The sequence below is a fragment of the Xenopus laevis genome, chromosome 6L (assembly GCF_017654675.1).
Source record: "Xenopus laevis strain J_2021 chromosome 6L, Xenopus_laevis_v10.1, whole genome shotgun sequence".
NCBI lineage: Eukaryota > Metazoa > Chordata > Amphibia > Anura > Pipidae > Xenopus > Xenopus laevis.
Window position 1 is genome coordinate 24,607,540 of NC_054381.1, and position 17,301 is coordinate 24,624,840.

Consider the following 17,301-nt stretch of genomic DNA (forward strand, 5'->3'; position numbering starts at 1 on the left):
TTGTGTTTGTAGCAGCTCTGTTCTGTTTAACCCTGTTTATTTTATCTTAGATCATTCATATCATGAATGCCCCAAAAGCCCTACCAAAAGAAACAACAGTTTTTTTTATACAAATATAATGGTCTTCTACAAATTTTGCATAAATGTTAATACAGAGCGAGTGAACATTACGGGGCAAATTTATTAAAACAAGATTGCATTTTTTCCACAATTTGAAAAAAATCTCTGCAAAAAAAAAAACGAACGTAAATCTTTCAGATTTATCAACTGAAAAGTTCTTGGAAATTTGGATGCAACTGACATCTGGCTTCTTTAGTAGTCAATAGGAGGTTTTTGTTTTACATTTAAGATGGGTTTTTTTTTACAGTAATGAATGGAACAATGTTATTTTCATTGGATTTTTTCAGAATTATGCTATAAAATATTGTAATCATGTTCAAAACTTGATGGAGTTTGCATGTTTTTGTTGCCATTGAATTAACATGGGAACATAGCAAGTAACATAGCAAGTTAGGTTGAAAAAAGACACACGTCCATCAAGTTGAAACTTTTAACTCTATTTTAACCTGCCTAACTGCCAGTTGATCCAGAGGAAGGCAAGAAACCCTCTCCAATTCGTCTCAGAAGGGGGAACATTTGCTTCCTGACTCCAAAATGGCATTCGGATTAGTCCCTGGATCAACTTGTAGTAACTGTACAGGCTTGCTGTATATATACATTCATGTTCATTTCATTTCCAGGTGTTACAGACCCATTTGTGTCAGATATTGAATTATTTGACCACACAAATCTGACCTCACAAATGTGCATATAGTACAGTATATGTGAGTATATGGTTACTTTACAATAAGGGGCAAATTCATCAAGGGTCGAATTTCGAGGGGTTAAATCCCTCGAAATTCGACTGGTGAATAGAATCTAATAGAATCGAATAGGCAATTCGGGCGAATTTACGCGCTGCGAATAGTCGAACTGGCGAATATTCGCCAGGCGAATAGGCCCTTGATCGAATATTCGCTCGAAGGATTTTCATTCGATCGAATGCCTTTTTATTCGATCAAAAATTTGGAAAACAAGCCTATGGGACTTTCCCATAGGCTTTTAAAGCAATTCGGTAGGTTTTAGGTGGCGAAGTAGGCAGTCGAAGTATTTTTAAAAGAGACAGTACTTCGACTATCGAATGGGCGAATAGTCGCAACGTTTTTGCGCTCAATCCAGTACTTCGACTATCGAATGGCAAATAGTTGCAGCGTTTTTGCGCTCGATCTATTCGAATCTTTCTACTCAGGCGAATTTACGCCAATTCGATAGTCGAGGAGCACAAAAATTCAAAGTTTTTTTACTTTGAATCCTTCACTCAAAGTTAGTGAATCGGCCCCTAAGAGTTCTGTATCCACATTAATTTATAATAAGACATTTTCTATAGCAAGACATTTTTGGTGTTGATATACAGTATTGTATCTTTCCAGGCATTTCAAGAAAACCAATTTGAGTAGTTTGTAAAAAGCCACAGCAGATATGATACTGTTATTTTACTGCTCTACAATAATACTAACAGTTTGTCACATTTCATCACATTTTCACATCTCACCTCTTTATAAAATTTGCAAACAGAATTCGATGGGAATAACCTAATCTGCGAATTCTTGCCGTCTCTAAGATGCCAGTGTATCGCAGCTGCACCAGGACTTTCTCTCGATCAAATTTATTTGCAAGTCGATCATTATTTGGTTTAATGCAGCGGACAAAGTGGGGCTGACCAGCAACCATTTTTGACAACAGATCCATAAGGGAATACTAAAATAGAAAAATGAGGCAATAATGTACATACATTTATGCAAAGACTTTACAGAATACTTTGCTGTTACACTTAGGGCCACATTTATGATTGCTTGAGCTTTTGGCTCGAGCAATCATCAAGAAAACCCAGCGTGAATTTCATGAATTCATGCTGGTTTTGAGCTGGGTCAAAAAGCTTCAGCCATCATAAATGGGGCCCTTACTTAAAATAAATAAATGCAAGTATGGGATCCGTTATACAGAATGCTTGGGACCTGAAGCTTTCTGGATAAGGAATCTTTCTATTCATTGGATCAGCATACCATAAGTCTTCTATAAATCATTTAAATATGAAATGAACCCATATCTAGTGATGGGCGAATTTGCGCCGTTTCGCTTCGCCGAAAAATTCCCGAATTTTGCGCGAAATTCGCGAAACTGCGAAAAATTCGCGAAACGCTGCCGGCGTCTAGTTTTTTACGCCGACGCCCGTTTTCTCGACGCCGGCGCCCGTTTTTGACGCGGGCGTCCGTTTTTTCGAAAAAACTAATTTTTTGCGAATTTTTGCGGGCATTTTGCGAATTTATTCGCTGGCGGCGAATCGCGCAAATTCACCGCGAATTCGCGCCTGGCGAATAAATTCGCCCATCACTACCCATATCTATTTCAGATATTTACAGATGCCCCTTTTTCAGTAATCAGCCTTGTTGATATGTCTTCTGCAATCAGATTTCAAGAGACACTATGATATCCCTAACAGAAAAACAGATATATACTTTGCTTCAGTGAAAGTAGACCTGATCATTTTGGATCTGCAATATGTCACAATTTTACCCATCTTCCAAAGCAACATAGAGGTTGAGGCCTGGTCTACTCAGCCCTTCATGTTACTTTATAGGGTCTTTTACAATACTCCACATCAGAAGTCACAACATAAGGCCTGAAAAGGGCTTGTTCACCCTCAACCTTTAAGGTAGACAGGTGTCGCGAGCGCCCAATGGCGTGTCCTCTCTCTTCGGTGCCAGATCCAAGATGGCGGTACCCATGATCCCCACGTGGACAGCTGGGGCACAGCGACGATCCAATTTGACTAATTCGATGGTCGATGTGCTCAAAAAAATACTTCGAAATTCTAATTTTTTTCCATTCAAATTATTCACTCGAGCTTAGTAAATCTGCCCCAATATGTTAGAGCTCAATCTTAATTCAGTACAAAGTTTGTCTCCTTAATATAAAAAAATATGCACCATATTACATTATCTAAATACTTTACCCTAAAATATGATGAAACGGTTTGAGTTTTCATATTGGTAGTCTCCCTTGGATGGTACGATTCACTGAAATCGCTCTGCAAAGATAAAAATGATGCATTAATACATCTATAATCTATCACACAAATAGAGCCTTTCCTTCCCCAGTCTTTGATTACTGATAAGGCTATTGCAGAGGGCGGCTGAACTTGCTATCATTCATAATAACAATGGTGCTGTCACACGCTGTGACATATATTTAATTCAATTCATTAAGGACCTAAAGGGTTCGAGTTTACCTTTAGGGTGTAGTTTAGGACAGTAGTGTTTAAAGACAATTTGCACTTAGTCTTCATTTTATATTATTTGAGGTTTTTGAATTAGTAATGTTTTTTGTTCTTCAGGTTTGGAGTTTATACTGGTATCTGGTTGCTAGGGCTTTAAAACCCTAGCAAAAGTGACGAGTGAAAGTTTTGGAACCAAGGGCATTTTTTTCAGTCTAATTTTCTTTTGCACCATGGGTAATGGGCATTTTTCTTCTGCTAAATGCATTGGAGCCAATGGGTATTTTTTATCGTGGCAAATAAATTAAAGGCAATGAAGGCATTTTTTCATGTTTTTTTTCTCAAAATAAATTAAAGCCTATGGGCACTGTTTTTCATGTTTTTTTCTTGCTTAATTGCATTGGAGAAAATTTATATTTTTTATTGTAGCATTAAAACAAATAGGGTTTTTTTGTGTGTTTGTTTCCAACATGAAAAACAAAAACTTTTTCTAGCACAGATTTGCTAGAAACCCCACCCATTCATAGCTAATAGCCAAGCAGCGGGTTGGAATACTGAATGGACGGTAAGTAGTATAGGGCCAGAATACAGTAAATGAACATAAGCAATAAAAAATAAGAGTAACAAGTAAATTGAATTTAGCAATTTGGTTGCAGGGGTCAGTGACCCTAATAGCCAGTGAGCATTTCCAGAAGCAAAAAAGAACGACTAATAGCTCAAAGAAACCCATAAATAATAAAAAAAAAGAAGGGAATTGATCCAATTATAACATATAATTAATTTAAAGTTCAACTTTCCTTCAAATGTAAAGTCGTTTTAAAGTAATTAGTAGTGATCTACAAAGCCAAGCGGACAAACAGAAATAAGTAAATAAACTACTGGGAAATATGTTTTTACCTCACAGCAGTAATTTGAGCTGAACAACATTAAGATATCCAGCTGACAGAGTTAAAGTGAAAAAGGGAGGAGAGAAACATGAAAAATAATTGTTTTTTTTATAGTAAAGTGATTGCTTTGCCAACGAATTAAAACGAAATATAAAAATAAAAAACTGATTTTTACCTTGCTGTGACTGGATGATTTTTGTGTTGTCCATGACTGCAAACTTATTGCTCCTTTAGTTTTTGTGTGTGCAAGGTTACCTGGAGGAAACCCAATAGAAAACCATAATGATTGGGAAAAACCATTTCAAGGATTGGGGTGGAGGATGTTATTCCTATTCTCATGCCCCCTTCTAAACATACAGGGGGTTATTGATCAAAGGCTTTCATTTTAGAGCTTTGTTAGACTTCGAATGAACTCTCAACTTAAATGGTTTCTAATTTAAGAAAATTTGAATGTAAAAAACTCGAATCAGTGTATAAAGGGTGAAAAATTTGAATTGAAACGTTTTTGGCAAAAAAAAAATGTAATCGCTCGAACTGTTTTAGCATCTTTGAATGGTTCAAGGGACCCCTGCCATTGACTTTTACATGACCTTGGCAGGATTTTAGATGGTGTATTTTTGAATTCAAGCTATTTCCAGTTTGGGGTATAATAAATCTCGATCATTTTTCAAGGCTTTTTTAACCCTAAAAATCTACTTTTTACTGAACCAACGAACACACAAATTTTTCATGGAAAAAACAACTCAACCTTTGATAATTAACCCCCTTACAATGTTCCATTAAAACAAATAATAGGACTTTTCTCTCTCAATTAAAGTGATACTGACACATCCTATAAAACGGAACGTGTCAGTATCAAGTAAATGCTGCACCCGGAATAGTCACCTCAAAGCCCCCCTTAAAGCCATCACCAGCCCCCGCAAACCTGCGTTCACCCGACCCTTCAGCACTGCTAAATAATCTCGGTTTCAGTGACACTGGGCTGGGGGCGGCACAATCCTTCCATAGGCTGATTACGAATGAAAACAGGAATTTAGCCTATGGAAGGATCTCTCTGCCCCCAGCCCAGCATCACTGAAGCAATATGGAAGATCATAGCATGTACTTGATACTGACACGTTCCTATGATTTTTTCCTATGATTTTTATAGGAACGTGTCAGTATCACTTAAAGAATCATGGTAGAAGACATTAAATGACTTTATATTGCTGCCTCTGACAAAGAATTCAGAATCACTTTACCACAGATTTAACTGTAGATTCTGAGACATAAATCCAAACTTGCAAACAGTCGATTTTCATGTTAAATCTTGTAATTAAGAGACAGTGCCAGGCCAAGCGGGTTAGGCGCTCTAGGCAACCCAGCCGGCTATGTCTCCCCCTTCTCAAGTGCGTGAGTGCAGGGAGGGGCATGCACATGTGCAGGTGCGAAGGTGCGCACACGTGCCAAGGACATAGAAGTTGCAGCCAGGGAGTGCAAGCACATGCGCAGGTGCGCGTGCGTATGCACGGAAGAACACAGGCACGAGCTGAAGAGACAGGAGGAGCTGCCAAGATGAGAGACACAGGCACGTGTCTCTTCTGCCTACCCCTAGTTCCGGCCCTGTTGATAGATATTGGAACAAAAAGTAGGATTTGAAGATTAACTAAACTGAAGAACAAGAGAGATTAGGATCAGGAGAGCTAAATGAGCCAAAAGTCCTTCCACTATGCAATAAATGCATTGAAAACCTTCTTATACACATGCAGTGTTCTCTTAAAGGCGAAAATGAGAACATGATTCCTCCCATGATACTTTAGTGAGAATTAAAAATTTCTCCAAGCAGTCAAAGTGGATGGGCTTTATGGCTCCTTGTAGTCCTCCTCATTTTATGTGCCCGTCATTTGGTCACTCTCCAAGTCCTACTCCTCAAAAGCCACGTTCCAATATTGTGCACTGATGAGATCTAAAAAGACCAAAACAGGTTTCCCCATGTTTATATTTATGACTGTAGTACAGTAAACCAGTGATTTTGGACGCATCATGTCATGCAGGACTCCCAAATCTTTTATATCTTTGAGCCACATTCAAATGGGCATAAAATACTATAATATAAGAAAGCTTTCACTGGTGGCAGTTTCAAAGAGACAGTTTACTTTGTTATGTATCATGATGAATAATATGAGACAGTTTGCAAATGGTTATTTTTTGTGGTATTTAAAGGGATTCTGTCATGATTTTTATGATGTATTTTTTATTTCTAAATTACACTGTGTACATTGCAAATAATTCACTCTACAATATAACATTTAATTCCTGAACCAGCAAGTGTATTTTTTTAGTTGTAATATTGGTGTGTAGGTGCATCTCAGGTCATTTTGCCTGGTCATGTGCTTTCAGAAAGAGCCAGCACTTTAGGAAGGAACTGCTTTCTGGCAGGCTGTTGTTTCTCCTACTCAATGTAACAATGTGTTGCATTGGGACCTGGATTTTAATATTGAGTGTTGTTCTTAGATCCACCAGGCAGCTGTTATCTTGTGTTAGGGAGCTGTTATCTGGTTACCTGGGGGGGGGGAGGGGTGTTATCCGACAAACTTGCAGTACAGCATTAAATAGTGACTTAAGTTTATCAGAGCACACGTCACATGACTTGGGGCAGTTGGAAAACTGACAATATTTTTAGCCCCATATCAGATTTCAAAATTAAATTAAAAAAAAATCTGTTTGCTCTTTTGAGAAATGGATTACAGTGTAGAATTTTGCTGGAGCAGCAATATTACCTGATGCGTTTTGGAAAAAAAAAAACATTTTTCCTATGACAGTATCCCTTTAATTTATTTAGGGGTCAATTACATAGGCAGTGTGTAGGAAAGGCTGCAATTAGCCTTTTTTTGCATTATGTATACTGCCTGATCTTTCCAGATTGCCCCAGGTCTCTCCTCTCCATTTTGGATTGATGATATATGCAGCTACCATCAAATATCAGACAGGAAAATACAGAATATGCAGATACATTTAAACTGTCCTTTTCCGTTTGTTGCTTTTCCTATTGATCTAATGTATTGATCTGACAAATGGAAACATGCCCTGTTACTGTAAAATGTATGAAGAGACAATCTGATACGACGAAGTGTTGGCAAATACAAATGTTGTGCAGGACTGATTGGTTAATTTGTCCTCTGAATGTATCTCAGTTTTGCCAGTCAAATCACACCATGACAATATATCATTAACTGTGATTTGTGGGGTCTATTGATTAACTATCACAATTACAAGCGGAAGAACAAATTCACAACTCTATTGAATATGTTTTATGTGACTGAGGGCAAGAGGACATGATAGTTACTGATACAGGTAGAGGAGGGGACTAGGTTGACAGTGTCCTACTCCTGCATGTTCATTGTGCCAACTGAATGTCCATGCAAATGTGATATCTATGAACATCTGTACAAGACTTATGCACAAGAATTGTATCTCGTGATGTCTGATAAAAAAAATCGATACATTTTCAGAGATTTATTAAAGTCCGATAGTCTGAATCCGAAACCCCAGCATCTAAAAGCTCTCAAGGTCCTGTATAAATCAATGGGGAAGGTCCCAGTTTCTGTGCTGATGTCCGTACCGATATCCAATGATTTCGGAGTTTTCGTGCAAAAAACGTTTTGCTCCGAAGTTTTCTGAGTTTTACCCGAACCCTATTTTTTCTGGCTTTTTTCTTCATAAAAAAAAGTCCAATCGGGAATTCGGAGTTGCTCGGAGTTGGATATTAGAATAACTGAGATAAATTCGGACCTTGATGAATAACCCCCTGATTAATAATGTTTAATTTCATTCTATGTTATTTTCGGCTATAAGAACTAAATAAGTTAGGGCTTCCCTACTGCCTAAGGCTATTATGGTGCTGTGCCAGAATGGCAATCTGGGTTCTATGATTTTTTTTTTGGTGGGTCCTGACTTGAGAGGACCATTTGTCCTTTCTGGAGCTATGAGAATAATCTCTTTTCTTGTGTTTTCATTTATTTACAGCAGTGATAGGAAGCAGAAACGGAACTAGAGGGGGGCAGGTCCTGGCGCAGGACGCGCAGCCGGGCCCCCCTCCGTACACCCGGAACAGGCCGGGGAACATTATTAACATGTATTTATATAGCGCCAACATATTGCGTAGCATTAACATGCGGCGGGTGGACTGCCGGGGGGCCCTGAGGGGGTGCAGGCCCTGGCCCGCTCGCACCCCCTGCTCCCCCGGTAGTTCCGCCCCTGATAGGAAGGGTTAGCTTATAAGCCTATGATGGGGTCAGGGAAAAGACAGAGTGGAATGTATTGCTATAGATAAGGACAGGGGTGTGTGTGTGTGGGTGGGGGTCAGACGAAGAATTTACACAGTATAAATGGGAGAGGAATAGCTAATAAATTACCCAAAGTAACTATATATAATCTGTATTACAAACAGCATGGTAATACAAGTTATTTTCTCAGCAAGGATAAAAATTTCAAGGGCTCCAGTTGGTGGCCTTTGATATCAGGTTCTCTAATGGCCCCATGGTGCTCTAGTCTAACACCGACAACACACATTCCAGATATAAATGTGTGTATAAACACACTAGTTCTGCCCTTACCTGTTTTAGTCAGAGGATTGGTGGCTAATATCCGAATCAGATTATTCTCTGAAGAGCGAAGGAGTAGCACTATGTCGGCTGGCAAAGTGTCTCTGTTTTTCTCCAGAAATCCACTTGCATTGTACAGAAGCTTCAAAGAGACACTGTGTTACAAACTAGCAGTTTCAGAAGTTCCTCCTGTTCTTCAATGTGACCGAAGACAGTTCAGTTTCTCTAGCAATTTGGTCTAGTAATGAACAATTACTCTGCATGAACATTCCTTTATTATGAACTTTCTACTCTGATTTCAGTCCTAAGAAATGTGGTTAGAAGTGACAGTAAATTGAACTTACAGCAGCAGTTATCACCTTCACCAACGGAGCGATAACTCGATTCCTCTACAATCTCTTTTTTCCATGAAGTTAATAAAAAGTCAGTAAGAAAGAAGGTTTACATCACTCCTTTGACTTGAGATTAGCCCATTCTCTTTAAGAAGGGAATTGAAAGTTCACTAAAGCTTAGTATGGTTTGTCGGCAAGAAAATCAGAGTAGGTAACCTTTTCTTTTCTGAAATGCACCGTTGCCTTCCATTTTTTTAAGATATCTGTTGTATGTTATTCAATCACAAATGGTTCACCCTTCTCTTTTCACTGCATTTAAAGCAAATACCAATGCTACCAATTCATTAGATATACAAGTATCAGATCCATTATCTGGAAACCCATTATCCAGAAAGCTCTGAATTATGGAAAAGCCATCTCCCATAGACTCTGTTTTATCCAAATAATCCAAGTTTAAAAAAAAACAACTATTTTCTTATTTCTCTTTAATAATAAAACAGTAGCTTATACTTGATCCAAACTAAGATATAATTAATCCTTATTGGAGGCAAAACAAGCCTATTGATTACATGATTTTCTAGTTAAGGTATGAAGAGCCAAATTACGTAAAGATACTTTATCCAGAAAACTCAAGGTCCTGAGCATTCTGGATAACAGGTCCCATGCCTGTAATCAGAAGCTTTTTTAGTACTATGATGTGGCTTGAATTACCGTGAGCACTACCAGTTAAACCCCAAATTCTTTGCTTGAAACCCAAGAATACAAAACTGAACACCATGGTTCAGCTTGTCTCTAGCTATCAAAGAAGAATGAAGGCATTTAAAATGTAAATGTGCTGCACATATGACGGAATACAGTTAACCTAGACTGCAAATTGGCATTTCTATAGTACTTAAAAATAAATTACATATAAAATGTATTTATACATCGTGTAAACACCCAGTAGCAGCATTATACACCTAAAGTATACTTGAGATAATATACTTGCTCAGCCCTTTACTATACTTGAACATCATTTTATTTTTGTTTTTTTGTTTTCTTCTGACTAGGCATATTTATTTTTACTTGCATTTTAAAACCTTTTGCCAGGGAAAGATCACGGGGTTGATCTGTTTCTCTGAGATTAGCCCAGTCATAAAGGATTAAGATTAAGTAACTGAAGATCTATGGGCTCAATTAAAACTGAAGATCAAGCCTCTTTTTCAAGGGAGAGATTTATGGATTATTGTGATACATTATCAAGCCGTATAAATGAAGGTTCCCTAAGCACGAAGTAAATACATTTATCGTACTTCCTCTGAATAGTATTAACCATGTCAGTAAGCCTTGTTTTGACTCTGATTTCTTATTGCAAAACATGCTATTCATGGAAATGGTAAGAGGATTAGTACACAAGAAAACAAGTCTAGTACAATATACTATATATATATATATATAGACAGAATTAGCCCTGTCTTGGCCTGGGAAGTTTGAGTTTGATCAATATGCACGTGAGGAGACAAACAAGATGATAGAAGAGTGACAAAAAGTATTTCCCATTTGACAATGGGCTGTTCGTTTACATACTTTTCCTGCATAGTGGTGGATTCCAAATGTTAGGTCCACCCTCTTAGGTCTCCAAAAATTCTTAGACTTCAGATTATCTTCAAATTTTTCTGTAATTAATAAAAATGTATTTCAAATTACTATTCAGATCTATCTATCTATCTATCTATCTATCTATCTATCTATCTATCTATCTATCTATTATCTATCATCTATCTATTTCCTTTCATTAACTGATACTATCAAAGATATGTTTCTCACCCTCTTGCCATTGCTCCCATTTTTTGCACTTTGTCCATTCTATAATAAATTTTCACTCTTAATTGTTATTGGACCTTGTCAGTGGTGTAACAAGCCTGCACCGCCTCTCCCCTGCACAAAAGAAAAATGAGAGGGGCCTGGCCCATGGCCACTCTTATCCGACCCTCTGCATGGCCGCTCTTAACCAAACCTCTCATATGGTCACTTTTATCCAGCCACTCCCTGTGTGCCAGTGTCCTCTGCTCCCAGCCTGCTGGTAAGAGAGACACTGGGGAGAGGGATTTCTTTCTATAAAGGAACAAACCCTGTGTTCAGGTTCACCTGTCTCCTGACCCCCCTCCCGAGACTGCTTCCTCTATAGTTACCCCAGTGGATCTTGTGCAAAAGCATTGCTTCAGCAAGGCAAAGATCAGCATTCCCATTAAGAACTCTGCACCCCTGCCTGGTAGGAGTAGACCTGGCTGGGGTAGTCACAAAAGGCTTGTGTGGTTGAGACACAGCGCATTGGATGGTGGTGGGGGAGCAGCTGTCAAGCTTTGCTTGGAGTGTCACTAGACCTAGGCCTGGTTTCTAGTAGTTTGCAGAGGTTCAGTTGGGGGTGCTCTAAATTATGTGGCATAATGCTTTTAATATTAGTTTTACTTTGTATTAAATTAAAGTGGAGTATAAAAACATTTATGACCTACTTTTCATTTGCATAAATTGTTCAAGCCTTCTATTTATTAAGATATTACATATATATATATATATATATATATATATATATATATATATATATATATATATACATATATATACATATATATATATATATATATATATATATATATATATATATATATATATATATATATATATATGTATATATATATTTCACTTTAATTTTGAAGCCAGATTCAAATCTATAAGAAAACATTATATTATGGTCTATCACAAAAAAACAATGAAAACATATGGGCGAGATTCAATTTGAGTTGTTTTCTAACTCAGTTCCAGTTTTTATCCATAGACTTCCAAATAGAGTTTTAGGGGCAGATTTATCAAGGGTCGAATTTCGAAGTTAGAAATACTTCGAAATTCGACCATCGAATTGAAATACTTCGACGTCAAAGTTTTTTCATCGAATTTGGGTATCCTGCGGTCGAAGTAAAATCGTTCGATCGAGCGATTAAATCCTTCGAATCGAACGATTCTAACGATTTCATCAATCGATCGAACGATTTTTCTTCGACTTCCAAAAACTTAGAAAAATGCTCTAGAAGGTCCCCATAGGCTAACACAGCACTTCGGCAGGTTTCATTTGGCGAAGTAATGAAATCGAAGTTTTTTTAAAGAGACAGTACTTCGATTATCGAATGGTCGAATATTCGAACGATTTTACTTCGAGTCGAAATCGTAGGGGCCGATTCACTAACTTCGAGTGAAGGATTCGTAGTTTGGGCTACTTCGACCATCGAATGGGCTACTACGACCTTCTACTACGACTACGACTTAGAATCGAAGGATTCAAACTAAAAATTGTTCGACCATTCGACCATTCGATAGTCGAAGTACTGTCTCTTTAAGAAAAAACTTCGACCCCCTAGTTCGCCATCTAAAAGCTACCGAACTCAATGTTAGCCTATGGGGAAGGTCCCCATAGGCTTGGCTAACTTTTTTTGATCGAAGAATATTCCTTCGATCGGTGGATTAAAATCCTTCGAATCGTTCGAATTTTATCGTTCGATCAAAGGAATAATCCTTCGATTGTTCGATCGCACTATTTGCGCTAAAATTTTAATTCCCAGTCGAATATCGAGGGTTAATTAACCCTCGATATTCGACCCTTTGTGAATCGGCCCCGTAGTATCCTATTCGATGGTCGAAGTATCCAAAAAATGACTTTGAATTTCAAGTTTTTATATTTAGAAAATTCCCTCTAATTCACTTCGACCCTTGATAAATCTGCCCCTTAATGTGATAAACATAGAGATTTTTGATTTTTTTGTCATTAAATTGAATGTCACTGGAATTGAATTAAAATATAACTATAAGCTTTTCTCATCAAACTGAATCTGGCCCAATATTATATATTTTAACGGCCTAACAACAGCACAATTACAAATAAAACCTACCTACAAGTGTTTGATCTGTTGCTCGTGGAAATCTACTTTCCTCATCAAGAAGAGAGAGTAAACCCATTGGTTTTTGTAAAAACATATCCAATATCGGACGGTTATCCTCATATTCAATGAGCCTGACATCCACATCTTCATTTAAGTATTCATTCTTAAAAACAATATTGATAATTGCATACATTGATCTAATTAATATTTTTCACTGCACTATATAAAGCCCCAAAATGAAATCCTAAAAATATAAAAAGCAAAATCGTTACAGTTTAGCAATACGGTTTTATTTATTATTAATTTCAGAATGGAACAATTTTTCTTTGATTCTGTGCTTTCCACTATTGTTCTTTTGATTAATCTGATTATGCTTCTTGGTGGTTCCTCTGTTAATGGTTCCAAAATTACATGTTAATCAGGCAACTCTTCTAAAATGTAAATATTAGGGCTTTGTAGTCCTTCAACAGGATCTTTTGTGGAGTATTTGGGCTGAATTGAAAAATGATGGATTCAGTAAATCCTTCATTGATGCCATAGGTTCTGATCTGAGAAAAGCTGCTTTGCAACTTAAATTTAAAACAGGTTTTTAAACAGGCTCCGATGCTTAAAAAAAAGTGCTTATTTCATGCAGAGATTGAAATTACATTTAACTGGATCAAATCCACCATTACATTTGCACTCAGTTGTTAGATAATATTTTTCTACAGGGAAAAAGAAAAGAAATCAACAGTCTCTATACAACCTGATTTTAGTGTTTGCCTGCTCAAGTAACCTTTCTGTCTTTCTTCCTAATATATGAAACATGGAAATGTCAAATAGATTTGCTAATGAGGTAGAAAGATAAAATCAAGCCAAGCAGGCAAAACTTCAAAAAAAAATTTTTTATTTTCATTTAATATAAAACACTGTTTTGTTTCAATGTATGCATAGAAGAAACAGAAAAAATCTGAATTGGAAGTTCATATTTATATATGTTATAGTATAAATTGCATTAACATAAAAAAGTGATTCATGTATTCATTAATTTGCATGTACCAGAGCAAACATAAAGGCCAAATTTCCCTTGAAGTCTCATTGCAAGTGATTGGAAAAGGTCATGTAAATTACAGAAGGCTAAATGTATTGCAAACGCAAGTGATTTGAATTAAAATGGATTGACTTCATAGGGAGATGATAATGGAGTAACATAATATTACAGTGGGACAGCAAATATTTTAAAAAATGCTCAGAAATGAAGTCAAGTAACTATTAACAATAATAATTAAAGACACATGGAGGCCTATTTATCAACAGTCTCATTTTAGTGCTTTAAGAGGTTTTTAAAAACAATAACGCCATGGAATCTGTTAAAAAAAAAAAAAAACGAATATAAAAAGTGTGAATGAAAAACAATGCTAAATTATGCACTAAAAATATGAATACGTTGAAAACCTCTAAAAAAAAATTAGTTTTTTGGACAAAACCCTCTAAAATTCCAAATTGTTTAAAAATGCAGGTCCCATTGACTTTACCTGGTAAATTTATGTATTCGAGTTTTTTGTGGTTTTTACATTTAATACAATTCTCTAATTCTAGAGTATAGACACATGGAGATTTGTGGGGAAAAAAAATAGAAATTCAATTGTTAGTAAATAAGCCCCTTAGGGTTATAGATTATTTCATTAACATTTTTGTAGGCATTTAAAAAAAATTAAATCCTTGAATACATTCTAATTATTTTAAATGAATACAGAGGCATTGATATGTGGTGTAAGTGTAAATTTAAAATAAATTAACACATTTTTGCCCAGTGCAGTTTTGCTGTGAAATCCACAGTTTCCCTAATTGGGAAGATTTTTGCTAATCTCAACTAGAATTTTGCAATGTAGTTTGCTTCAGCAGAGAAAAAATGCAGTATTTTGCATCAGCAAAGAACACAGTCATAATTAGTCATCCATTCCCTTTCACCAATGGAGTGGAAGCCCCTACCTCAGTGTATCTAAGGAGCACCTTATTTGGAAGAAATTGGCAATGTGGGAGCCTTTTAATTTACTTTCCCGTTGACTCCAGTGAAAATTTGACATTTTGGTAATTTTTTGGCAGAGCTGAATTGGTCAGTTTTGCTTAAAATGCATAAAATACCAATTACAAACTGATCAACCTTTACTCTGATAATATGAATTCAATAGAAGAAAAATAATCCTGAAAGGGCATAAAACATGGTAAAAACAACAAAATATATTTGCACTCATGGGCACTTTTATTGTTTTCATCCATTGATTTTAATTTCTCATACTCTCTGGTTTATTGGAAACCCAGGGTTTGATTAAATGTACAGGCAGTGCAAAACCATTCTGCATAGTGAACTGTCCTGCCATTTGAGGAGCAGTGAAAATTGTTGGAGGGATGAATGAGTTTTTCTACAAAAATCATGCCCATGATGAAACCATCAAAATTTAATTGTTTTTTTATGGTGATTATGGATGTGTTTATGTATAATGATGGGCGAATTTGGGGCGTTTTGCTTTGTGAAAAAAAACGGCGAAAAATTAGCAAAACGGCGCCGGCGTCTAGTTTTTGAAGCCGGTGTGCGTTTTTGATGCTGTCGTCCATTTTCTTGATGCTGGCGCAAATTCGCTGACAAATATGCACCGGTGTCCAAATAAATGGATGCCGGCGTCCATTTTTTTGACATTGGCGAATTGTCGTGGCGGTTTCACAAATTTCACCGCAAATTCACGCCTGGCGAATAAATTCACCCATCACTATTTATTTATTGTTACTATTATTTCTGCAGTACTTTGCAGAGATTAAACTACAGTCCCTACCCCAGTGGAGTTTACAATCTATGGTCCTCATAACATTCACACACAGTAGGAAAAATTTTCCCAGGAGCCTGTATGTTTTTGGAGGATTGGGAAAAACCAGAGAACCCATAGGAAACCCATGCAGGCACGGGGACAACATACATGCGCCTTGGCATGGTCAAATGACCAATCTGTTTAGTAGATGGTACACCTTGTAATTGTTGCCATGGAGATTATCGCTAAAATGTCAATTATCATAGGGACTGTTGTCATGGAAACAAAGGTTACCAAAACAATTTAGTAAAATGAGGTAGTGGACACTGTCGCCAGGAAATCTGTTCTGAAAGCTACCATAAGAATAGCATATAATGACAGATGACATTGAGTTGTCATCATGACAGTTTAATGGGAAACCATGGTGACATTCACCTTGGAACTAAACTCTGTAACAGAACAGGTCAACATTAAAACAATAGCACAAAACTTGGACTGCACACAATAGACTGCCATTTTTCATGCTATATGTATTTTATAAAGTATGAATCTATATTGCATCTATTCTACATCAAATTGCCATAAAGGGAATTTTCCTTTGGGGATTCTCTCCTATCAAGCATTTCTCCTTCATCTAATTTCAGTTGTAGCCCTTTTCCAGCTGATGGTTTATTTATTACAAAACTCAAGAATCTAACAAATTTGATTGTGAAAAAACAACATGAACACAGTTAAATCTTATTTTCTCCTTCCTTTTCAACATGTCTGCCAAATTTTAAATTCACCTGAAAAACTCAAATTGAAAAATAGCTTGAATTTTGGAATTACAGCTCCCATTGACTTCTACATGAACTCACCAGCTCAGTGGTGTAACTAGACATTACAGGGCCCCACAGTCAATAATTTTTCAGGCCCCCGAAATGTTTACAGGTTGACTTGTTTTACCAATATTTATTAAAATGGTATATGAATTATGGCCTCATGGGCCCCTATAGCTCGTGGGCCCCCCTGCAGCCACAGAGTCTGCTTTCTCTATAGTTACACCCCTGCACCAGCTTTAAGATGGCAAAAACTCGAGTTTTTGAGTTTCTCATACTTGAAAATTTGCATTTGAATGTTTTTAAATTTGCCGAATTGTTGTCAATAATTGTTGTTTTTGGCTTGGAAGGGATTGCAATGTTATTTGATAACATTTTACATTCTGTTGGATTATGCAGTGTAGAACTGTCATATTTTCTTTAATTACAGAAGCAATTAAAGGTTTTGTGGTTTATACTGTACACTTTTGTTTAACCTTTGCTTGCCCTTTAACAGGCATTTATTGATATTATTATATAGGGGTGTGGTGGATGATATAGCACTAAAATGAATTGATGCACAGATGCCGATTATGTATAAAGTTACAGCAGTATATTTTTTGTGACACTGGGGGCAGATTTACTAAGCTCGAGTGAATTTTCGAAGTTAAAAAAGTTCAAATTTCGAAGTAAAT

The 17,301-nt window shown here is 36.7% G+C and overlaps 1 protein-coding gene across 4 annotated transcripts in view; it reads right to left on the bottom strand.

Moving 5' to 3' along the window:
• Positions 1 to 17,301, bottom strand: part of myo3a.L (myosin IIIA L homeolog) — a 120,007-nt gene that overhangs the window by 36,771 nt on the left and 65,935 nt on the right. The window contains exons 21-27 of one of the 4 annotated variants that reach the window (XM_041565852.1): positions 13,036 to 13,189; positions 10,682 to 10,770; positions 8,796 to 8,925; positions 4,376 to 4,455; positions 4,211 to 4,252; positions 3,053 to 3,127; positions 1,592 to 1,797 (exon numbers count right to left, since the gene is read on the bottom strand). In XM_041565852.1, the coding sequence (XP_041421786.1) occupies positions 1,592 to 1,797; positions 3,053 to 3,127; positions 4,211 to 4,252; positions 4,376 to 4,455; positions 8,796 to 8,925; positions 10,682 to 10,770; positions 13,036 to 13,189 (776 nt within the window). Of the gene's footprint in view, positions 1 to 1,591; positions 1,798 to 3,052; positions 3,128 to 4,210; positions 4,253 to 4,375; positions 4,456 to 8,795; positions 8,926 to 10,681; positions 10,771 to 13,035; positions 13,190 to 13,932; positions 14,373 to 17,301 lie in introns of those variants that run through there. The other 3 variants (XM_018267245.2, XR_005961752.1, XM_041565853.1) reach the window with 3 other exon arrangements.